General features: G+C 45.3%; 1 protein-coding gene across 3 annotated transcripts in view; it reads left to right on the top strand.

Moving 5' to 3' along the window:
* ppp3ca (protein phosphatase 3, catalytic subunit, alpha isozyme) overlaps window positions 1–24,678 on the top strand; it is a 129,815-nt gene that overhangs the window by 94,525 nt on the left and 10,612 nt on the right. For all 3 annotated transcript variants that reach the window (XM_036968363.1, XM_036968362.1, XM_036968361.1), the window contains exons 3-8: window positions 4,426–4,550; window positions 5,799–5,910; window positions 7,828–7,973; window positions 8,234–8,373; window positions 13,948–14,025; window positions 14,174–14,268. In XM_036968363.1, the coding sequence (XP_036824258.1) occupies window positions 4,426–4,550; window positions 5,799–5,910; window positions 7,828–7,973; window positions 8,234–8,373; window positions 13,948–14,025; window positions 14,174–14,268 (696 nt within the window). The remainder of the gene's footprint in view (window positions 1–4,425; window positions 4,551–5,798; window positions 5,911–7,827; window positions 7,974–8,233; window positions 8,374–13,947; window positions 14,026–14,173; window positions 14,269–24,678) is intronic.

The following is a 24,678-nucleotide window of genomic DNA, read 5'->3' as shown; positions in this document are numbered from 1 at the left end:
GGAGGGCTGGAGTAAGGTATTATAGATGGAGGGAGAGGAGGACTGGAGGAAGGTATTAGAGATGGAGGAAGAGGAGGGAGAGGAGGACTGGAGTAAGGTATTAGAGATGGAGAGAGAGAAGGACTGGAGTAAGTTATTCGAGATGGAGGGAGAGGAGCGAGAGGAGGCCTAAGGTAAGGTATTAGAGATGGAGGACACGAGGGCTGGAGTAAGGTATTAGAGATGGAGGGAGAGGAGGGAGAGGAGGTCTGGAGTAAGTTATTAGTGATGGAGGGAGAGGAGGACTGGAGTAAGTTATTAGTGATGGAGGGAGAGGAGGACTGGAGTAAGGTATTAGAGATGAAGGGACAGGAGGACTGGAGTAAAGTATTAGAGATAGAGGGAGAGGAGGGAGAGGAGGACTGGAGTAAAGTATTAGAGATGGAGGGAGAAGGGGGAGAAGAGGACTGGAGTAAGGTATTAGAGATGGAGGGAGAGGAGGCAGAGCAGTACTGGAGTAAGGGTTTATAGATGGAGGGAGAGTAGGACTGGAGTAAAGAATTAGAGATGGAGGGAGAGGAGGGAGAGGAGGACGGGAGTACGGTATTATAGATGGAGGGAGAGGAGCACTGGAGTAAAGTATTAGAGATGGAGGGAGATTAGGACTGGAGTAAAGTATTAGAGATGGAGGGAGAGGAAGAAGGGGTGGACTGGAGTGAAGTATTAGAGATGGAGGGAGAGGAGGCCTGGATTAAGGTTTTAGAGATGGAGGGAGAGGAGGACTGGAGTGAGGTATTAGAGATGGAGGGAGAGGAGGGCTGGAGTAAGGTATTAGAGATGGAGGGAGAGGAGGGAGAGGAGGGCTGGAGTAAGGTATTAGAGATGGAGGGAGAGGAGGGAGAGGAGGACTGGAGTAAGGTATTATAGATGGAGGGAGAGGAGGACTGGAGTAAGGTATTAGAGATGGAGCGAGAGGAGGGAGAGGAGGTCTGGAGTAAAGTATTAGAGATGGAGGGAGAGGAGGGCTGGAGTAAGGTATTATAGATGGAGGGAGAGGAGGGAGAGGAGACTGGAGTAAGGTATTAGAGATGGAGGGAGAGGAGGACTGGAATAAGGTATTATAGATGGAGGGAGAGGAGGACTGAATTAAGGTATTATAGATGGAGGGAGAGGAGGACTGGAGTAAGGTATTATAGACGGAGGGAGAGGAGGACTGTAGTAAAGTATTAGAGATGGAGGGAGAGGAGAGGGGGACTGGAGTAAGGTATTAGAGATCGAGGGAGAAGGGAACTGGAGTAAAGTATTAGAGATGGAGGGAGAGGTGGGAGAGGAGGACTGGAGTACGGTATTATAGATTTAGGGAGAGGAGTTCTGGAGTAAGGTATTAGAGATGGAGGGAGAGGAGGACTGGAGTAAGGTAATAGAGATGGAGGGAGAGGAGGACTGGAGTAAGGTATTATAGATGGAGGGAGAGGAGTTCTGGAGTAAGGTATTATAGATGGGCAGAGGAGGACTGGAGTAAGGTATTAGAGATGGAGGGAGAGGAGTTCTGGAGTAAGGTATTAGAGATGGAGGGAGAGGAGAACTGGAGTAAGGTATTAGAGATGGAGGGAGAGGAGGACTGTAGTAAAGTATTAGAGATGGAGGGAGAGGAGAGGGAGGAGGACTGGAGTACGGTATTATAGATGGAGGGAGAGGAGTTCTGGAGTAAGGTATTATAGATGGAGGGAGAGGAGTTCTGGAGTAAGGTATTATAGATGGAGGGAGAGGAGTTCTGGAGTAAGGTATTAGAGATGGAGGGAGAGGAGGACTGGAGTAAGGTATTATAGCTGGAGGGAGAGGAGGACTGGAGTAAGGTATTATAGATGGAGGACTGGAGTAAGGTATTATAGATGGAGGACTGGAGTAAGGTATTATAGATGGGGAGAGGAGTTCTGGAGTAAGGTATTAGAGATGGAGGGAGAGGAGGACTGGAGTAAGGTATTAGAGATGGAGGGAGAGGAGGACTGGAGTAAGGTATTAGAGATGGAGGACTGGAGTAAGGTATTAGAGATGGAGGGAGAGGAGGGAGAGGAGGACTGGAGTAAGGTATTAGAGATGGAGGGAGAGGAGTTCTGGAGTAAGGTATTAGAGATGGAGGGAGAGGAGGACTGGAGTAAGGTATTAGAGATGGAGGACTGGAGTAAGGTATTAGAGATGGAGGGAGAGGAGTTCTGGAGTAAGGTATTAGAGATGGAGGGAGAGGAGGACTGGAGTAAGGTATTATAGATGGAGGGAGAGGAGGACTGGAGTAAGGTATTAGAGATGGAGGGAGAGGAGGACTGGAGTAAGGTATTAGAGATGGAGGGAGAGGAGGACTGGAGTAAGGTATTAGAGCACACAGGAACCCCCGGTTCTTCACCATGTTACATCAGTATTACAAGTGTTCATCCAGCAACAATGAGACTGGGCTGTAACATGAGGCTTTTGCTTTCTCGGATAACTGACATTTGTATTTTTATCTTGTGTTTATACAGGTGATCCCATTGAGATTAGAAGTCTATTTGTACAGGGGGCAGGGGCTATCCTGTGCTATGATTTACTTTAAAATAGGCACACTGTGTATCACTGACATTAGGGGACATAGGTTCTTAAAAATATTTGATTAATTTGGTATCATTACCCATTTTCATTTAATTCCTGCTCTTAAAGTCCTTAGTTGCCATTGTACACATGATGCCAGTTGTACACAATATGAATTAACATAGCACACAGACGTTTCCTCCGCTTGGGACTGTCTAATTGGTAGACAGACCTTGACTGATTGGTGGACTGACTGATGAAATGGTTGATTGATTCTTGGGAGATGGTAAATGGAGACAGGATACCTTAGTTACAGTGCAGGAGTAGTCCTTGCCCCCTCCGGTAAACTAGCACCACAAAAGGAGGCTAACATGCTTAATTTATTCAGCATGAAATATGGATGATGATGTGTATATCAGTGCATGGACATCTGTCTGCATGGAGCTGCAACTGTGGAGCTCTATGTAGGACTACTGGACTACTGTGCCCTCGCTAGCACTGTGTGTAAACATATGTGCGTACTTGTGCATGAATGTGTGTCTGTGTGTGTTTATGCATTCATGTACTACTGTATGTGGTGTTCACATATGCTATTTGTGCGTATGTCTGTGTGTGTGTTTGATTCCTTTAGTCACACAAGCAGAGGCTCCCACATACTCACATTGCTCTGAGCTTTGAGTGGGCGAAGGCCAGAGTGGAGCTGATAGGAGGAGAGAATAGGGGGGAAGGGGGAGAGGGCAGGGGATGCAGGAGTGGAGTGGGAGGAGAGGAGAGAGGATGCAGGAGTGGCGTGGGAGTAGGGGAAGGAGGAGTGGAGAGGAGAGGGAAGCGAGGAGAGGACAGAAGAGGAGGAGGAGAGGAGGAAGAGAGGAGACGAGACGAGACGAGACGAGACGAGAGGAGAGGAAGGAAGGAAGGAAGGAAGGAAGGAAGGAAGGAAGGAAGGAAGGAAGGAAGGAAGGAAGGAAGGAAGGGAGGAGAGGAGAGGAGAGGAGAGGAGAGGAGAGGAGAGGAGAGGAGAGGAGAGTGGGAGAGAAATAGAGTGAAAGAGTAGAAAACAGGGGAAAGATGAAATAATAAAATGTATGTTTGCACTGTAGTGCCACAGTGTTGAGCTCGCAGAGTCCAGTTGTCATTGTCTTCAGGGGAGTGGAGCAGCCAGCCAGTCCCAAGCTCCCAGGCTCCCTCTCCCAAGCCCAGGGTCACGGAGCCACCCACACCTCCTACTGGGGGTAGAAAGAGAGAGGCATCTGGGGCATAAACCCAGGCAGCATCTCCATGCCAACACTGCGTGAGGGCGAGAGAAATGAAAACTATTTTATTTCATTATTTCTTCTCATAAAAATCACGTTGCCACGGCAACAAGAGTTTGCAACTTCTACAGCTCTCTCTCTCTCTCTTTCTCACTCTTTCTTTCTCTCTCTCTCTCTCTCTCTCTCTCTCTCTCTCTCTCTCTCTCTCTCTCTCTCTCTCTCTCTCTCTCTCTCTCTCTCTCTCTCTCTCTCTCTCTCTCTCTCTCTCTCTCTCTCTCTCTCTCTCTCTCTCTCTCTCTCTCTCTCTCTCTCTCTCTCTCTCTCTCTCTCTCTCTCTCTCTCTCTCTCTCTCTCTCTCTCTCTCTCTCTCTCTCTCTCTGGGAGAATCAATGAGCCAAGAAGCGGCACAGATCTTCTACTGTCTAACTTACACAGGGAAAGCATGCATCACACACTCTCTTTTTTTCTCTGTACCACACACACAGACAAGCATCCAAGCACACACACACACACTTGTATCCTTTATCTTCTATAAAAATCCCCTCTGTTATGTACAGTATGTAGTAGTGCTAACAGACCCAGTGATAATGTGTTAATGTGTTCTCATGGTGTGGGAATTGATGTTTTGCAGTGTGTGGGGACATCCATGGGCAGTTTTTTGACCTTATGAAGCTGTTTGAGGTGGGTGGCTCACCGGCTACGACGCGGTACCTCTTCCTGGGAGACTATGTGGACCGGGGATACTTCAGTATCGAGGTAAGAGACACCCACCGAACATCCTCCTCCCTTAATCCTCATAAACTATTAGTATCTTTGTCTGTACGTATACCAGTGTTTAATTCAACACCTCAATTGAATCCAATGCACAGAGAGAGATATACCATATACACACACCAGACCAGTGGAGGCTGGTGGGAGAAGCTATAGGAGGACAGCAAATTGTAATGGCTGGAATGGAACGGAGTCAAACGTGGTTTCTATATGTTTGATACCGTTCCATTGATTCCATTCCAGCCATTACAAGGAGCCCCGTCCTTCTATAGCTCCTCCCACCAGCTTCCTCTACTCCAGACCTGGTTATGATGATTTCTGCCCAAGCTCCCAATCCCCGAATATTATCTCTCTACCTGTTTGGTTGAGACTGGAGGGCTTTCCTATAAGGAGCCATCGGGAGCTCTCCTTTAAATTGAAGGCATTCTGCTGTTTCCACCGAGATGTGATCCCTCCCTGTGCCCCTCCTTGCACTCTGCTGCTTCCACGCTCTGCGTGACGAGGAGCTATAGTGCACTGAAGCCCTGGAAAAACCGCGAGGAGGAAGGACGAATCATCAGTCACAATGCAGATGCTGACACGCTGCATTTGCATAAAGGAGGGCTTTCCTGTTGGCATGAGGGGTTGATTGTCCTTAAACAGACTGGCTCCACCAATTCTCATGATTATCATACTATCTTTATCAGCTGTCACCAAATCAATGACTGGGGGTCGCTCATCTGAGGTGATGCATAATCATCTATGATTAAATGGAGGATAATAAGAGTTCAAATAAAGGTCAATATTAGACTTTTTTCTGATCGTGATACAGTCTTATTTTATCATTCTGATTTGAGCTTAGGGCAGTCATTGATCGTGATGCAGTCTGGTTTTATCATTCTGATTTGAGCTTAGGGCAGTCATTGATCGTGATGCAGTCTGATTTTATCATTCTGATTTGAGCTTAGGGCAGTCATTGATCGTGATGCAGTCTGATTTTATCATTCTGATTTGAGCCTAGGGCAGTCATTGATCGTGATACAGTCTGATTTTATCATTCTGATTTGAGCTTAGGGCAGTCATTGATCGTGATGCAGTCTGATTTTGGCATTCCTATGTCATGTTATACAATGTTGATTTGTTATTGTCAAGCTGCAGCCTGGTGCATGCCCCCGAACTGTGTATTTTATCATGGTGTGTATTTGTGTGTATATAAACTGAGCTAATAACCCTCTTTATCTACTCTCTTGACAGTGTGTTTTGTATCTTTGGTCGTTGAAAATCCTCTACCCAAAGACGCTATTTTTACTGCGAGGAAACCACGAATGTAGACATTTGACAGAATACTTCACCTTCAAACAAGAATGTGAGTTCTGTCTCTCCAGAGACGTTTTATTTCTTTCTGTTTACTTCTGACGGGGACTTATCAATACCATGTCTCACCTGGAGCACTATTGATGAAAACATATCTCATGCCTTGTTCCTTGAGACAGAAGGTGAGGAGGACAGGTAGATATGGGAGAGGAGCAAGCAAGAGGTGAGGAGGTAGAGTTGTTGTCTGGAGAGGAATTGGACAGAAGGTAGAGTTGTTGTCTGGGGAGGAATTGGACAGAAGGTAGAGTTGTTGTCTGGAGAGGAATGGGACAGAAGGTAGAGTTGTTCTCTGGGGAGGAATGGGACAGAAGGTAGAGTTGTTGTCTGGGGAGGAATTGGACAGAAGGTAGAGTTGTTGTCTGGAGAGGAATGGGACAGAAGGTAGAGTTGTTGTCTGGAGAGGAATGGGACAGAAGGTAGAGTTGTTCTCTGGGGAGGAATGGGACAGAAGGTAGAGTTGATGTCTGGAGAGGAATGGGACAGAAGGTAGAGGTGTTGTCTGGAGAGGAATGGGACAGAAGGTAGAGTTGTTGTCTGGAGAGGAATGGGACAGAAGTTAGAGTTGTTGTCTGGGGAGGAATGGGACAGAAGGTAGAGTTGTTGTCTGGAGAGGAATTGGACAGAAGGTAGAGTTGTTGTCTGGGGAAGAATGGGACAGAAGGTAGAGGTGTTGTCTGGGGAGGAATGGGACAGAAGTTAGAGTTGTTGTCTGGGGAGGAATGGGACAGAAGGTAGAGTTGTTGTCTGGAGAGGAATTGGACAGAAGGTAGAGTTGTTGTCTGGGGAAGAATGGGACAGAAGGTAGAGGTGTTGTCTGGGGAGGAATGGGACAGAAGTTAGAGTTGTTGTCTGGGGAGGAATGGGACAGAAGGTAGAGTTGTTGTCTGGGGAGGAATGGGACAGAAGGTAGAGTTGTTGTCTGGAGAGGAATGGGACAGAAGGTAGAGTTGTTGTCTGGAGAGGAATGGGACAGAAGGTAGAGTTGTTGTCTGGAGAGGAATGGGACAGAAGGTAGAGTTGTTCTCTGGGGAGGAATGGGACAGAAGGTAGAGTTGATGTCTGGAGAGGAATGGGACAGAAGGTAGAGGTGTTGTCTGGAGAGGAATGGGACAGAAGGTAGAGTTGTTGTCTGGAGAGGAATGGGACAGAAGGTAGAGTTGTTGTCTGGGGAGGAATGGGACAGAAGGTAGAGTTGTTGTCTGGAGAGGAATTGGACAGAAGGTAGAGTTGTTGTCTGGGGAAGAATGGGACAGAAGGTAGAGGTGTTGTCTGGGGAGGAATGGGACAGAAGTTAGAGTTGTTGTCTGGGGAGGAATGGGACAGAAGGTAGAGTTGTTGTCTGGAGAGGAATTGGACAGAAGGTAGAGTTGTTGTCTGGGGAAGAATGGGACAGAAGGTAGAGGTGTTGTCTGGGGAGGAATGGGACAGAAGTTAGAGTTGTTGTCTGGGGAGGAATGGGACAGAAGGTAGAGTTGTTGTCTGGGGAGGAATGGGACAGAAGGTAGAGTTGTTGTCTGGAGAGGAATGGGACAGAAGGTAGAGGTGTTCTCTAGGTCTCTATTCATACATCCATGAAGAAGTGCATGATGAGGGTCATCTTGTTTATCTCTGCTCAGTTTCATCTCACAATACAGCATATCTTCTGTGTGTGTGTGAGTATAGAAAGAGGATGGTTGGATGCTCTTGAGGATGAGATATTGTGTTGGATCTTTCTTGGAGTATCCATTCCAGGCTGAAATCTCTGTTACTTTTGAATCATGCGTTAATGTCAATGGTCAGCTTCTATAACAATTGAAGCTATTAGCCCATATCTGATATCAGGCTTTCACCTTTACTGATGATGAGTCCCTGTGTGTATCATTATTTTGATCTAGTTGTCTCTCTGTCTGCCCCTCTCTGTGGAAATCAGGTAAAATCAAGTACTCGGAGCAAGTGTACGATTCATGTATGGACGCTTTTGACTGCCTTCCCCTGGCTGCCCTCATGAACCAGCAGTTCCTGTGTGTCCACGGAGGACTCTCACCAGAAATACACACCTTAGATGACATAAAGAAGGTACTGAACCACACCCTAGCAGTACCGAGCCATGCATAGGAATATCACATTGACTGTGTCTCTTGTCCTTGCGTACTTGAGTACAGTATATGTGCATTTTGTTTGTGTGTGTGTGTGTGTGTGTGTGTGTGTGTGTGTGTGTGTGTGTGTGTGTGTGTGTGTGTGTGTGTGTGTGTGTGTGTGTGTGTGTGTGTGTGTGTGTGTTTGAAAATGTGTGTATTTGCTTGTGTCTGAATTCAGCATGTTTCTCTCTGCTGTAGATAGACCGGTTCAAGGAGCCTCCAGCGTTTGGGCCCATGTGTGACCTACTGTGGTCTGATCCTCTGGAGGACTTTGGCAACGAGAAGACCCAGGAATTCTTCAGCCACAACACAGTCCGAGGCTGCTCCTACTTCTACAGGTCAGCTCTCTCTCCACCTCAACCCTTTCTCTCATTACTGTTCCTCGTGTTTTAGAGCCATCAGGTACCACCGTCTGGATCTGTTGTCCAAACAATTACAGGTGTAGGATCTTAATTGGATCACTCTTTTGTTGTTGAGAATTTTCCTGCACAACTGGAAGTGCATTCTGTTGGGCATTTTAGTTTTAAAACTTCTTCTAAAGTTTGCCATTTCCACTTTAAAATGTCAGACTTGATTTGCACTAAGGAAAAATGTATCAATTGTTACAAAAAATTTATATTAATTACAATGCACATAATAATTCACATTTCCTGTTGCTTCAGGATTATTCTCCTGCTGTAGCAAACTGGCTCAAATGAATATCTTACATCTATAACTCCAAACCAAAAGGAATAAATCCTATCTCACACACACACACACACACACACACACACACACACACACACACACACACACACACAATTGTACAGACACACAGATATACAGCACATAAATACACACCACATATGTGCATCCGTGTTGCCTCTGCTCTGTATCCTGTAAGCCATAGTGTGTGGCGTCATATGTCATGTCTGTGTGAGATGCAGCCGCTGCTCTGACCTACATTCTGGGTGCAGAGGGAATTTGGGCGGAAAGCCCTGGATCTATGGACTTCATACAATAGGCTCTCCAGGAGCTCAGGGCACGGACGTTATTCTGTTGTTTGTTTTTCTTTCCTGAGTAAACCTTCTCACACTTAAATATTTAACACGCTGACGAAACTTTGATGGGGCTGTGGATGGCAGTGGCTGAGGGGAGGGGTAGAAGGGTTGGTGGCAGGAAGGGATGGGTCAGCTCAACCTCTGCCTATACACAGACTACAGACTACTGCGGGTATCCTACTGCGGGTATCCTACTGCGGGTATACTACTGCGGGTATACTACTGCGGGTATACTACTGCGGGTAGACTAATGCCCTCCTCGACCGCTAGGGGGCCCCCAAAAAAGAAACTCAATCTGGGTCTCAAATTAGTTTTGAGAGTTAGCAAGTAGAATACGGGCCTCCCGAGTGGCACAGCGGTCTAAGGCATTACATCTCAGTGCTTGAGGTGTCACTACAGAAACGAGTTTGATTCCGGGCTGTGTCGCAGCCGGCCGCGACCGGGAGACCCATGAGGCGGCACACAATTTGACCGGGTTAGGGGAGGGTTTGGACGGCAAGGATGTCCTTGTCCCATCACGCTTTAGCGACTCTTGTGGCGGGCCGGGCGCATGCACACTGACTCCGGTCACCAGGTGTACGGTGTTTCCTCCGACACATTGATGCGACTGGCTTAAGGGTTAAGCGTGCAGTGTGTCAAGAAGCAGTACGGCTTGGCAAGGTTGTGTTTCTGAGGACGAATGGCTCTCAACCTTCGCCACTCCCGAGTCCGTAAGGGATTTGCAGCGATGGGACAAGATTGTAACTACCAATTGGATATCACGAAATTGGGGAGAAAAAGGGGTCAAAAGTACACACACAAAAATTAGAATACACAATGTGCAATTTCAAAATTTGGTAGTGCATCAGCAGTTTTGAAATTGAGTTTCATTCCAAAACGCTATATCCATTTTCAGAAATGTTGTTAAATTAGGTTTTATTGTTTACAGAAATTATGGAAGAGATTGGTGTGTTTTTTCACTATCTAATAAAGGCATGGGTTTGTTCAATGACATACCTGTATTTGTTTCAAATCTATCACTTGAGGGTTTCATTTCAGAGAGACAAATACTCGTGTTTTTTTTACAAAAATGTTATATACCCGGCTCACTCTCAGAGAAATAAGTAGCGCTGCTAGGTTTTACACAGTTTCACACAGTCAAATGTAACAAATAACTATATTTTTTTATAAATAAATGTACAAATAATAGATTTGTGACACCAATATTAACACAAAAAAAGAACAATAATAATTCAGTACAGTAATATGAGATCTGTATGTGAAACATTTACATTTGACATTTTAGTCATTTAGCAGACGCTCTTATCCAGGGTGACTTACAGTTAGTGCATTCATCTTGAGAGAGCTAGGTGGGACAACCACATATCACTGTCAAATACACAGGATACGGACATCGCATTCCAACTAAACACTGGATATATCATGAATGGTAAATTATGTATTGTGTCATTGTGGAGGCAATTTATTGCAAATAAGAATATAATATGTTTCTTAACACTTCTACATTCATGTGGATGCTACCACAGATAATCCTGAATAAATCCTGAATAATAATGAGTGAGAAGGTTACAGAGGTTCAAAGATCATACCCCCAAGACATGCTAACCTCTCACCATTACCTCTCACCATTACCAATAAAAGGGGAGGTTAGCATGTCTTGGGGATATGATATTTTACCCTCTGTAACTTTCATTTCATAATTCATTCAGGATTATTCATAATCATGGTAGCATCTACATTAATATAGAAGTGTTTAGAAACATATTATATTCTTATTTACAATAAAAGTGACTCCAAAATGACACAATACAAGATTTACCGTTCATTCCCATTGGGCACAAAATCACATAAAATACAACCAAAACAAACTGTAAAATGCATCCAACTAGTATGTAGAGTCACAAGCTTGATGTACTGTACTCATTGCATGCGAATATGGGACCAAATTCTAGACTTTTGACTACATTATTCATAAGAATCTTTAGGGGTGTCTAATTTTGACCCATACCTTTTCTTTTATTCTCAAACAGAATCTCTTTCTCTTAGCAATTATATTAGAATAAAATAATAGAATTTCAAAATGTTTTGAGCACGCAACGTACTCAGTATTTTAATTATTTATTTTATACAGTCATAATTCCTCATCTTTATTGAGGGTGTCAATCATTTTGGACCCCACTGTATCTAAACCTTGTAGTAATTATCACCAAATTACCAACTGGGCAAGAAGGGCATGTGCCCATGGGCCCTGACCCCCAGGGGGCCCTCAATGATTTTGCTAGTCACTCTCACTCAGATATCATTTGAACATGGCATAAGTCATGGCAAAAATATTTAGAACTGCAGGAAATTAACTTTAAAACTACAAAACTTCTCTCCACTTCATGGTAAAATGTGTAGAGTTGCGGGAAATGAAGTCTAACACTGCAAAAAAAAAATCCACTGCCAAGAGGGAGGGCACTAAAATGTTTTGCCCGCAAGGTGGGCCACCCCAAAAAACTAGGGGTGGCCCTGGGATGGGATGGAGAGTTTTGTACAATGCATGGCTGTGTTAGATTAACACATCCTCATTAGATGCATTTACACACAGAAACAAGTGCACCTCTCAGGGCGTTGGCCAGTCAGTTTGTGAGGGGGACTATGGTATCCCTGGTGATAGTAGGTGGTGTGGATGCATCCCAGCTGGCTTATGTCCATGTTTAAAAGGCTTTGTGTGTTTATGTGTGCTGTCTCATTCTGACTGACCACAGTAATACATTAAGGGAACTATCAGACAGCAACAAAACACTTTATGTAGTTCCACCCAGCATCCTTGTTGCTAGGTGATGGACTGAGCTTGTTTTGATATGATGAGGTGAAAAGGCTTATGGCCTGGTTTGTCAGTGAGGGGTTATAATGTTTTCTTCAGGGAAATTCTCTGTAATGATTCTCATCAGTCACTCTGTAACCCTAAGGTTTCAGCACCTGAACGTTTTACCAGTACACAGGTTCAGAGAAACGCCCCAGGTGCCAAATCTGACACAGATATGAGAAGACCCCCTCCTCTGACCCACTGAGCCATGGATTAAAAAACTATGCACATTCGGGCCAATCAATATGTGAGCTTGAGTCGTCAGCATGTGCATACCATTTTTTCATAACCTTTGTTATCCTGTTATTTTATGAATCTGATAATTTAACAGAAATGTGCATGTTTTAATTATGGCGATCATAGTCTCTCTTTTTTCTGTTCATCATCTCACAAAATAGACTATACGATTATATGACCATATACATTTTCAGACCTTCAGGAATCGGAATGGAATCAAGCTGAAGCTAAAACTGTATCTCTGTCTGAATCAGCAGGACGGAGTGACATACAGAGGGGTGATACATTAGACTGCTGGTGGGGGTTGTGAGGTTGAAGGAGAGGGATGTAGAGGAGATGAGAGGAGGAGTAGACATGTGCATAGGAACCTCCTACTCCAAACCAGGCGGTTGAAATGCATCATGGGTGTAAAACAAGAGTCCGGGCAGGGGCCGGTATCAGCTCAACACTGCCATCTATCCCACAATTCCCCTGGGGCTCTGGAATGAGCTGTTGCTATGACAACCCACTCCTCCAGCCCAAACTGGAGCACGTGATAGGAAGAGAGATGGAAGGGAAGGAGTGATCTGTGTCGAGGGAGAAGAGAGAGGCGGAGGAACAATGCTGTCAAACCGGCCATCTTGTTAACAGTTGGCTTAAAGGATGGGGAAATGTAGCAAAAAATCTCACATTACCTGTCAGGGTAGAACTGACAGCCAGTTAGCAGTCAAATAATAGCTGACATGGTTTGTTGTGTTTTTGAGCCAGTGAGTGGTATTAGGTTGCTTTGGGGTGAACTGGGAGCTGTGTGATGTGATGGGCTGGGCTGGGATGGGCTGGGTTGGCCTGGGATGGGCTGGGCTGGGCTGGGTTGGCCTGGGATGGGCTGGGTTGGCCTGGGCTGGGCTGGGCTGGGATGGGCTGGGTTGGCCTGGGATGGGCTGGCCTGGGATGGGCTGGGTTGACCTGGGATGGGCTGGGCTGGGTTGGCCTGGGATGGGCTGGGTTGGCTTGGGATGGGATTGGCTGGGTTGACCTTGGATGGGCTGGGATGGGCTGGGTTGGCCTGGGATAGGCTGGGTTGACCTGGGATAGGCTGGGCTGGGTTGGCCTGGGATGGGCTGGGTTGGCTTGGGATGGGATTGGCTGGGTTGACCTTGGATGGGCTGGGATGGGCTGGGTTGGCCTGGGATAGGCTGGGATGGGCTGGGCTGGGTTGACCTGGGATGGGCTGGGCTGGGATGGGATGGGTTGGGCTGGGATGGGCTGGGCTGGGCTGGGATGGGCTGGGTTGGCCTGGGATGGGCTGGGCTGGGATGGGCTGGGCTGGGCTGGGATGGGCTGGGTTGGCCTGGGAAGGGCTGGGTTGGCTTGGGAAGGGCTGGGTTGGCTTGGGATGGGCTGGGTTGACCTGGGATGGGCTGGGATGGGCTGGGTTGGCCTGGGATGGGCTGGGCTGGGATGGGCTGGGTTGGCCTGGGAAGGGCTGGGCTGCTCTGTCTCACATCATATTGAGCAGTGCTCTGATAACAACACACTGACGCCTGCTGACGCTCTGAACTGTTTTGTTGTGTTATAGGACAATGTCAATGTTCTAGTCTGTGGCTGGACCAGAGGTATCATATTGTAGTGTTTTTCCACTGTGTATTCAGATATGCTCCGTTACACAATACTTACAGTATGTATTCTGCATTTTGTTTGGTTACATAGGTCAGTGCTAGCTGTGTTGCTCTGTTATATGTGTCAAACAGTGTGAATTTAGATATGCCATCCCCCAAACCTTTTCTCCTTTTTCTGCCGTGCAGTTATCCAGCTGTATGTGAGTTCCTACAGAACAATAACTTATTATCAGTCATCCGAGCACATGAAGCACAAGATGCTGGGTATGTACCAACACCACATCTTTCTCTCTCTCTTTATATCTTTTTCTTTCTCTCTCTTACAAACACTTTTAGCTTTAATACGATTCATGATTCATCCAGATGATTAACCTGAAAACCCGTCCCCCTCTCTATCTGTGCTGTCTTATAGCTACCGCATGTACCGGAAGAGCCAAACCACCGGCTTCCCCTCCCTCATCACTATCTTCTCAGCGCCAAACTACCTTGACGTTTACAACAACAAAGGTCAGTCTGTCTATTCCATGTATTTGTGGAGTTTTTATATACATACATATACATTTAAACTCAGTTTTTCACAATTCCTGATATTTAATCATAGTAAAAATTCCCTGTCTTAGGTCAGTTAGGATCACCACTTTATTTTAAGAATGTGAAATGTCAGAATAATAGTAGAGAGAATGATGTATTTCAGCTTTTATTTCTTTCATCACATTTCCAGTGGGTCAGAAGTTAACATACACTCAATTAGTATTTGGTAGTATTGCCTTTCAATTGTTTAACTTGGGTCAAATTTTTCGGGTAGCCTTCCACAAGCTTCCCACAATAAGTTGGGTGAATTTTGGGCCCATTCCTCCTGACAGAGCTGGTGTAACTGAGTCAGACTTGTAGGCCTCCTTGCTCGCACACACTTCCTCTATCATCTATTTTGTGAAGTGCACCAGTCCTTCCTGCAGCAAAGCACCCCCACATCATGATGCTGCCACCCTTGTGCTTCACGGTTAGGATGGTGTTCTTAGGCTTGCAAGCCTCCCCCATTTTCCTCCAAACATTACGATGGTTATTATGGCCAAAGAGTTCTATTTTTGTTTCATCAGACCAGAGGACATTTCTCCAAAAAGTACGATTTTTGTCCACATGTGCAGTTGCAAACCGTAGTCTGGCTTTTTTATGGCGGTTTTGGAGCAGTGGCTTCTTCCTTGCTGAGCTGCCTTTCAGGTTATGTTGATATAGGACTTGTTTTACTGTGGATATAGATACGTTTGTACCTGTTTCCTCCAGTATCTTCACAAGGTCCTTTGCAGTTGTTCTGGGATTGATTTGCACCAGAGTACAGCCTCCCTGAGCGGTTTGAAAGCTACATGGTCCCATGGTGTTTATACTTGCGTACTATTGTTTGTACAGATGAATGTGGTACCTTCAGGCGTTTGGAAATTGCTCCCAAGGATGAACCAGACTTGTGGAGGTCTACAATTATTTTTCTGAGGTCTTCTTTTGATTTTCCCATGATGTCAGGCAAAGAGGCACGGAGTTTGAAGGTAGGCCATGAATTACATCCACAGGTACACCTCCAATTGACTCAAATGATGTCAATCAGCCTATCAGAAGCTTCTAAAGCCATGACATAATTTTGTGGAATTTTCCAAGCTGTTTAAAAGCACAGTCAACTTAGTGTATGTCAATTTCTGACCACTGGAATTGTGATACAGTGAATTATAAGTGAAGTTTATGTAAACTTCCGACTTCAACTGTACACAGTACCAGTCAAGGGTTTGGAGACACCTACTCAAACTGTACACAGTACCAGTCAAGGGTTTAGAGACACCTACTCAAACTGTACACAGTACCAGTCAAGGGTTTGGAGACACCTACTCAAACTGTACACAGTACCAGTCAAGGGTTTAGAGACACCTACTCAAACTGTACACAGTACCAGTCAAGGGTTTAGAGACACCTACTCAAACTGTACACAGTACCAGTCAAGGGTTTAGAGACACCTACTCAAACTGTACACAGTACCAGTCAAGGGTTTAGAGACACCTACTCAAACTGTACACAGTACCAGTCAAGGGTTTAGAGACACCTACTCAAACTGTACACAGTACCAGTCTAGGGTTTGGAGACACCTAATCATGCTACATAGTAGACTAATTGTGAAGACATCAAAACTATGAAATAACACATATGGAATCATGTAGTAACCAAAAAAGTGTTAAGCAAATCTAAATATATTTTACATTTGATATTAGCCACCCATTGCCTTGATGACAGCTTTGCACACTCTTGGCATTCTATCAACCAGCTTCACCTGGAATGCTTTTCCAACAGTCTTGAAGGAGTTCCCACATATGCTGAGCACTTGTCTGCTTTTCCTTCACTCTGCGGTCCAACTCATCCCAAACCATCTCAATTGGGTTGAGGTTGGGTGATTGTGGAGGCCAGGTCATCTGATGCAGCACTCCATCACTCTCCTTCTTGGTCAAAATAGCCCTTACACAGCCTGGATGTGTGTTGGGTCATTGTCCTGTTGAAAAACAATAGTTAGTCCCACTAAGCGCAAACCAGATGGGATGGCGTATCGCTGCAGAATGCTGTGGTAGCCATGCTGGTTAAGTGTGCCTTGAATTATAAATAAATCACTGAAAGTGTCACCAGCCAAGCTCTCCCAAATAATAATTTGTGGAAAAGTTCATTTGTTGAATTTCTTTCCTTCTTAATGCGTTTGAGCCAATCAAAATTGAGCTCATTGGCCAGATGGAAGCCCCTCCTCAGCAAAAGGCACATGACATCCAAAATGCACCTAAAGACTCTCAGACCATGAGAAACAAGATTCTCTGGTCTGATGAAACCAAGATTGAACTCTTTGGTCTGAATGCCAAGTGTCACGTCTGGAAGAAACCTTGCACCATCCCTACGGTGAAGCATGGTGGTGGCAGCATCATGCTGTGGGGGTGTTTTTCAGCGGCAGGGATTGGGAGACTAGTCAGGATCAAGGCAAAGATGAACGGAGCAGAGTACAAAGAGATCCTTGATGAAAACCTGCTCAAGAGTGCTCAGGACCTCAGACTGGGGTGAATGTTCACCTTCCAACAGGACAACGACCCTAAGCACACAGCCAAGACAACGTAGGAGTGGCTTCGGGACAAGTCTCTTTATGTACTTGAGTGGCTCAGCCTGAGCCCAGACTTGAACATCTCTGGAGAGACTTGAAAATAGCTGTGCGGCGACGCTCCCTATCCAACCTGACAGAGCTTGAGAGGATCTGCAGAGAAGAATGGGAGTAACTCCCCAAATACAGGTGTCCCAAGTTTGTAGCATATTACATAAGAAGACTCAAGGCTGTAATCGCTGCCGAAGGAGCTTCAACAAAGTACTGTGTAAAGGGTCTGAATAGTTATAAGGTATTTCTGTTTTTTTATTTTAATAAATTAGCTAACTTTTCTAAAAAACTGTTTTTGCTTTGTCATTATGGGGTATTGTGTGTCGATTGATGAGGGAAAAAAATCTATGTAATCAATTTTAGAAGAAGGCTGTAATGTAATTGTAATGATGTGCGCTGAGAGTCTGGAAGCAAATTCAGGGAGTGAGTGTTAATAAAATAAACAGAACATAATACAAAACCAGAACCTTGAACAACGCAGACATGAAACAATGGCACCTGGGGAAGGAACCAAAGGGACTGACATATATAGGGCAGGTAATCAAGTAAGTGATGGAGTCCAGGTGAGTCTGACGTTGCGTAGGTGCGGGTAACGATGGTGACAGGTGTGCGCCATTGTGAGCAGCCTGATGACCTAGAGGCGGAGAGGGAGCACACGTGACAGAAACAAAATGTGGAACAAGTCAAGGGGTCTGAATATTTCTCCATATTTTTTTGTGTATTGTATTTGATATATAAGGGTATGTATTTGTAGTGTTAACGTATGAGTCTATGTGAACCAGTATATACAGTGCCTTGCGAAAGTATTCGGCCCCCTTGAACTTTGCGACCTTTTGCCACATTTCAGGCTTCAAACATAAAGATATAAAACTGTATTTTTTTTGTGAAGAATCAACAACAAGTGGGACACAATCATGAAGTGGAACGACATTTATTGGATATTTAAAACTTTTTTAACAAATCAAAAACTGAAAAATTGGGCGTGCAAAATTATTCAGCCCCCTTAATAAGTTAATACTTTGTAGCGCCACCTTTTGCTGCGATTACAGCTGTAAGTCGCTTGGGGTATGTCTCTATCAGTTTTGCACATCGAGAGACTGAATTTTTTTCCCATTCCTCCTTGCAAAACAGCTCGAGCTCAGTGAGGTTGGATGGAGAGCATTTGTGAACAGCAGTTTTCAGTTCTTTCCACAGATTCTCGATTGGATTCAGGTCTGGACTTTGACTTGGCCATTCTAACACCTGGATATGTTTATTATTGAACCATTCCATTGTAGATTTTGCTTTATGTTTTGGATCATTGTCTTGTTGGAAGACAAATCTCCGTCCCAGTCTCAGGTCTTTTGCAGACTCCATCAGGTTTTCTTCCAGAATGGTCCTGTATTTGGCTCCATCCATCTTCCCATCAATTTTAACCATCTTCCCTGTCCCTGCTGAAGAAAAGCAGGCCCAAACCATGATGCTGCCACCACCATGTTTGACAGTGGGGATGATGTGTTCAGCTGTGTTGCTTTTACGCCAAACATAACGTTTTGCATTGTTGCCAAAAAGTTCAATTTTGGTTTCATGTGACCAGAGCACCTTCTTCCACATGTTTGGTGTGTCTCCCAGGTGGCTTGTGGCAAACTTTAAACGACACTTTTTATGGATATCTTTAAGAAATGGCTTTCTTCTTGCCACTCTTCCATAAAGGCCAGATTTGTGCAATATACGACGGATTGTTGTCCTATGGACAGAGCCTCCCACCTCAGCTGTAGATCTCTGCAGTTCATCCAGAGTGATCATGGGCCTCTTGGCTGCATCTCTGATCAGTCTTCTCCTTGTATGAGCTGAAAGTTTAGAGGGACGGCCAGGTCTTGGTAGATTTGCAGTGGTCTGATACTCCTTCCATTTCAATATTAGCGCTTGCACAGTGCTCCTTGGGATGTTTAAAGCTTGGGAAATCTTTTTGTATCCAAATCCGGCTTTAAACTTCTTCACAACAGTATCTCGGACCTGCCTGGTGTGTTCCTTGTTCTTCATGATGCTCTCTGCGCTTTTAACGGACCTCTGAGACTATCACAGTGCAGGTGCATTTATACGTAGACTTGATTACACACAGGTGGATTGTATTTATCATCATTAGTCATTTAGGTCAACATTGGATCATTCAGAGATCCTCACTGAATTTCTGGAGAGAGTTTGCTGCACTGAAAGTAAAGGGGCTGAATAATTTTGCACGCCCTATTTTTCAGTTTTTGATTTGTTAAAAAAGTTTGAATTATCCAATAAATGTCGTTCCACTTCATGATTGTGTCCCACTTGTTGTTGATTCTTCACAAAAAAATACAGTTTTATATCTTTATGTTTGAAGCCTGAAGGTTGCAAAGTTCAAGGGGGCCGAATACTTTCGCAAGGCACTGTACGTAGTGAATGTATGTTGGATCATATGTGTGTTGGTGGGTGCTGTTCATTGTGTGGCTTGATGGAGATGGATAGTGAGCCATGGTAAGAGTGTGGGAGGGACTGTCGGTATGGCTGGCCATCTCCATGTTGCTTTATATCTCCTGATGAAACAGTGTCCGCACTTCACTTCTGGGGCTCCTAATGGTTGATCATCTCATCTCCTTTCTCTGTCACTGTCACTGTCCTGTGCCACTGTTTCTCTCTGTCTCTTTCTGTGTATGTCTCTATTTCTGTCCCTTTCTCTTCCTCTTTCTGTCTCTGTCCCTTTCTCTTCCTCTGTCTCTGTCCCTTTCTCTTCCTCTTTCTGTCTCTGTCCCTTTCTCTTCCTCTTTCTGTCTCTTCCTCTGTCCCTTTCTCTTCCTCTTTCTGTCTCTGTCCCTGTCCCTTTCTCTTCCTCCTTCTGTCTCTGTCCCTTTCTCTTCCTCTTTCTGTCTCTGTCTCTGTCTCTGCCTGTTGCTATGTCTTTTTCTCTGTCTGTCTCTGCCAGTCTGTCTCTTTCTCTTTGTCTGTCACTATGCCTCTGTCTCTGTCCATTTCTCTTCCTCTTTCTGTCTCTGTCTCTTCCTCTGTCTCTGTCCCTTTCTCTTCCTCTTTCTGTCTCTGTCTCTATCCCTTTCTCTTCCACTTTCTGTCTCTTCCTCTGTCCCTTTCTCTTCCTCTGTCCCTTTCTCTTCCGCTTTCTGTCTCTGTCCCTTTCTCTTCCTCTTTCTGTCTCTTCCTCTGTCTCTGTCCCTTTCTCTCCCTCTTTCTGTCTCTTCCTCTGTCCCTTTCTCTTCCTCTTTCTGTCTCTTCCTCTGTCTCCGTCTCTGCCTGTTGCTATGTCTTTTTTTCTGTCTTTTTTTCTGTCTGTTTTCTGTCTTTCTCTTTGTCTGTCACTATGCCTCTATCTCTGTCCATTTCTCTTCCTTTTTCTGTCTCTGTCTCTTCCTCTGTCTCTGTCCCTTTCTCTTCCTCTTTCTGTCTCTGTCCCTAACCCTTTCTCTTTCTGTCTCTTCCTCTGTCTCTGTCCATTTCTCTTCCTCTTTCTGTCTCTTCCTCTGTCTCTGTCCATTTCTCTTCCTCTTTCTGTCTCTTCCTCTGTCTCTGTCCATTTCTCTTCCTCTTTCTGTCTCTGTCTCTGTCCCTTTCTCTTCCTCTTCATGTCTCTGTCCCCTTCTCTTCCTCTGTCTCTTCCTCTGTCTCTGTCCCTTCCTCTGTCTCTGTCCCTTTCTCTTCCTCTTTCTGTCTCTGTCCCTTTCTCTTCCTCTTTCTGTCTCTGTCTCTTCCTCGGTCCCTTTCTCTTCCTCTTTCTGTCTCTCTCTCTGTCCCTTTCTCTTCCTCTTTCTGTCTCTGTCCCTTTCTCTTCCTATTTCTGTCTCTGTCTCTTCCTCTTTCTGTCTCTGTCTCTTCCTCAGTCCCTTTCTCTTCCTCTTTCTGTCTCTGTCTCTGTCCCTTTCTCTTCCTCTTTCTGTCTCTGTCCCTTTCTCTTCTTCTTTCTGTCTCTGTCCCTTTCTCTTCCTCTTTCTGTCTCTGTCTCTTCAGCTGTCCCTTTCTCTTCCTCTTTCTGTCTCTTCCTCTGTCCCTTTCTCTTCCTCTGTCCCTTTCTCTTCCGCTTTCTGTCTCTGTCCCTTTCTCTTCCTCTTTCTGTCTCTTCCTCTGTCTCTGTCCCTTTCTCTCCCTCTTTCTGTCTCTTCCTCTGTCCCTTTCTCTTCCTCTTTCTGTCTCTTCCTCTGTCTCCGTCTCTGCCTGTTGCTATGTCTTTTTTTCTGTATTTTTTTCTGTCTGTTTTCTGTCTTTCTCTTTGTCTGTCACTATGCCTCTATCTCTGTCCATTTCTCTTCCTTTTTCTGTCTCTGTCTCTTCCTCTGTCTCTGTCCCTTTCTCTTCCTCTTTCTGTCTCTGTCCCTTTCTCTTCCTCTTTCTGTCTCTTCCTCTGTCCCTTTCTCTTCCTCTTTCTGTCTCTGTCCCTGTCCCTTTCTCTTCCACCTTCTGTCTCTGTCCCTTTCTCTTCCTCTTTCTGTCTCTGTCTCTGTCTCTGCCTGTTGCTATGTCTTTTTTCTCTGTCTGTCTCTGCCAGTCTGTCTCTTTCTCTTTGTCTGTCACTATGCCTCTGTCTCTGTCCATTTCTCTTCCTCTTTCTGTCTCTGTCTCTTCCTCTGTCTCTGTCCCTTTCTCTTCCTCTTTCTGTCTCTGTCTCTATCCCTTTCTCTTCCACTTTCTGTCTCTTCCTCTGTCCCTTTCTCTTCCTCTGTCCCTTTCTCTTCCGCTTTCTGTCTCTGTCCCTTTCTCTTCCTCTTTCTGTCTCTTCCTCTGTCTCTGTCCCTTTCTCTCCCTCTTTCTGTCTCTTCCTCTGTCCCTTTCTCTTCCTCTTTCTGTCTCTTCCTCTGTCTCCGTCTCTGCCTGTTGCTATGTCTTTTTTTCTGTCTTTTTTTCTGTCTGTTTTCTGTCTTTCTCTTTGTCTGTCACTATGCCTCTATCTCTGTCCATTTCTCTTCCTTTTTCTGTCTCTGTCTCTTCCTCTGTCTCTGTCCCTTTCTCTTCCTCTTTCTGTCTCTGTCCCTAACCCTTTCTCTTTCTGTCTCTTCCTCTGTCTCTGTCCATTTCTCTTCCTCTTTCTGTCTCTTCCTCTGTCTCTGTCCATTTCTCTTCCTCTTTCTGTCTCTTCCTCTGTCTCTGTCCATTTCTCTTCCTCTTTCTGTCTCTGTCTCTGTCCCTTTCTCTTCCTCTTCATGTCTCTGTCCCCTTCTCTTCCTCTGTCTCTTCCTCTGTCTCTGTCCCTTCCTCTGTCTCTGTCCCTTTCTCTTCCTCTTTCTGTCTCTGTCCCTTTCTCTTCCTCTTTCTGTCTCTGTCTCTTCCTCAGTCCCTTTCTCTTCCTCTTTCTGTCTCTGTCTCTGTCCCTTTCTCTTCCTCTTTCTGTCTCTGTCCCTTTCTCTTCCTATTTCTGTCTCTGTCTCTTCCTCTTTCTGTCTCTGTCTCTTCCTCAGTCCCTTTCTCTTCCTCTTTCTGTCTCTGTCTCTGTCCCTTTCTCTTCCTCTTTCTGTCTCTGTCCCTTTCTCTTCTTCTTTCTGTCTCTGTCCCTTTCTCTTCCTCTTTCTGTCTCTGTCTCTTCAGCTGTCCCTTTCTCTTCCTCTTTCTGTCTCTTCCTCTGTCCCTTTCTCTTCCTCTGTCCCTTTCTCTTCCGCTTTCTGTCTCTGTCCCTTTCTCTTCCTCTTTCTGTCTCTTCCTCTGTCTCTGTCCCTTTCTCTCCCTCTTTCTGTCTCTTCCTCTGTCCCTTTCTCTTCCTCTTTCTGTCTCTTCCTCTGTCTCCGTCTCTGCCTGTTGCTATGTCTTTTTTTCTGTCTTTTTTTCTGTCTGTTTTCTGTCTTTCTCTTTGTCTGTCACTATGCCTCTATCTCTGTCCATTTCTCTTCCTTTTTCTGTCTCTGTCTCTTCCTCTGTCTCTGTCCCTTTCTCTTCCTCTTTCTGTCTCTGTCCCTAACCCTTTCTCTTTCTGTCTCTTCCTCTGTCTCTGTCCATTTCTCTTCCTCTTTCTGTCTCTTCCTCTGTCTCTGTCCATTTCTCTTCCTCTTTCTGTCTCTTCCTCTGTCTCTGTCCATTTCTCTTCCTCTTTCTGTCTCTGTCTCTGTCCCTTTCTCTTCCTCTTCATGTCTCTGTCCCCTTCTCTTCCTCTGTCTCTTCCTCTGTCTCTGTCCCTTCCTCTGTCTCTGTCCCTTTCTCTTCCTCTTTCTGTCTCTGTCCCTTTCTCTTCCTCTTTCTGTCTCTGTCTCTTCCTCGGTCCCTTTCTCTTCCTCTTTCTGTCTCTGTCTCTGTCCCTTTCTCTTCCTCTTTCTGTCTCTGTCCCTTTCTCTTCCTATTTCTGTCTCTGTCTCTTCCTCTTTCTGTCTCTGTCTCTTCCTCAGTCCCTTTCTCTTCCTCTTTCTGTCTCTGTCTCTGTCCCTTTCTCTTCCTCTTTCTGTCTCTGTCCCTTTCTCTTCTTCTTTCTGTCTCTGTCCCTTTCTCTTCCTCTTTCTGTCTCTGTCTCTTCAGCTGTCCCTTTCTCTTCCTCTTTCTGTCTCTTCCTCTGTCCCTTTCTCTTCCTCTGTCCCTTTCTCTTCCGCTTTCTGTCTCTGTCCCTTTCTCTTCCTCTTTCTGTCTCTTCCTCTGTCTCTGTCCCTTTCTCTCCCTCTTTCTGTCTCTTCCTCTGTCCCTTTCTCTTCCTCTTTCTGTCTCTTCCTCTGTCTCCATCTCTGCCTGTTGCTATGTCTTTTTTTCTGTCTTTTTTTCTGTCTGTTTTCTGTCTTTCTCTTTGTCTGTCACTATGCCTCTATCTCTGTCCATTTCTCTTCCTTTTTCTGTCTCTGTCTCTTCCTCTGTCTCTGTCCCTTTCTCTTCCTCTTTCTGTCTCTGTCCCTAACCCTTTCTCTTTCTGTCTCTTCCTCTGTCTCTGTCCATTTCTCTTCCTCTTTTTGTCTCTTCCTCTGTCTCTGTCCATTTCTCTTCCTCTTTCTGTCTCTTCCTCTGTCTCTGTCCATTTCTCTTCCTCTTTCTGTCTCTGTCTCTGTCCCTTTCTCTTCCTCTTCATGTCTCTGTCCCCTTCTCTTCCTCTGTCTCTTCCTCTGTCTCTGTCCCTTCCTCTGTCTCTGTCCCTTTCTCTTCCTCTTTCTGTCTCTGTCCCTTTCTCTTCCTCTTTCTGTCTCTGTCTCTTCCTCGGTCCCTTTCTCTTCCTCTTTCTGTCTCTGTCTCTGTCCCTTTCTCTTCCTCTTTCTGTCTCTGTCCCTTTCTCTTCCTATTTCTGTCTCTGTCTCTTCCTCTTTCTGTCTCTGTCTCTTCCTCAGTCCCTTTCTCTTCCTCTTTCTGTCTCTGTCCCTAACCCTTTCTCTTTCTGTCTCTTCCTCTGTCTCTGTCCATTTCTCTTCCTCTTTCTGTCTCTTCCTCTGTCTCTGTCCATTTCTCTTCCTCTTTCTGTCTCTTCCTCTGTCTCTGTCCATTTCTCTTCCTCTTTCTGTCTCTGTCTCTGTCCCTTTCTCTTCCTCTTCATGTCTCTGTCCCCTTCTCTTCCTCTGTCTCTTCCTCTGTCTCTGTCCCTTCCTCTGTCTCTGTCCCTTTCTCTTCCTCTTTCTGTCTCTGTCCCTTTCTCTTCCTCTTTCTGTCTCTGTCTCTTCCTCAGTCCCTTTCTCTTCCTCTTTCTGTCTCTGTCTCTGTCCCTTTCTCTTCCTCTTTCTGTCTCTGTCCCTTTCTCTTCCTATTTCTGTCTCTGTCTCTTCCTCTTTCTGTCTCTGTCTCTTCCTCAGTCCCTTTCTCTTCCTCTTTCTGTCTCTGTCTCTGTCCCTTTCTCTTCCTCTTTCTGTCTCTGT

The sequence above is a fragment of the Oncorhynchus mykiss genome, chromosome Y (genome assembly GCF_013265735.2).
Source record: "Oncorhynchus mykiss isolate Arlee chromosome Y, USDA_OmykA_1.1, whole genome shotgun sequence".
NCBI classification, from domain to species: Eukaryota; Metazoa; Chordata; class Actinopteri; order Salmoniformes; family Salmonidae; genus Oncorhynchus; species Oncorhynchus mykiss.
The sequence above is the reverse complement of the archived record's forward strand: the minus strand, read 5'-3'. Positions and strand labels throughout refer to the sequence as shown.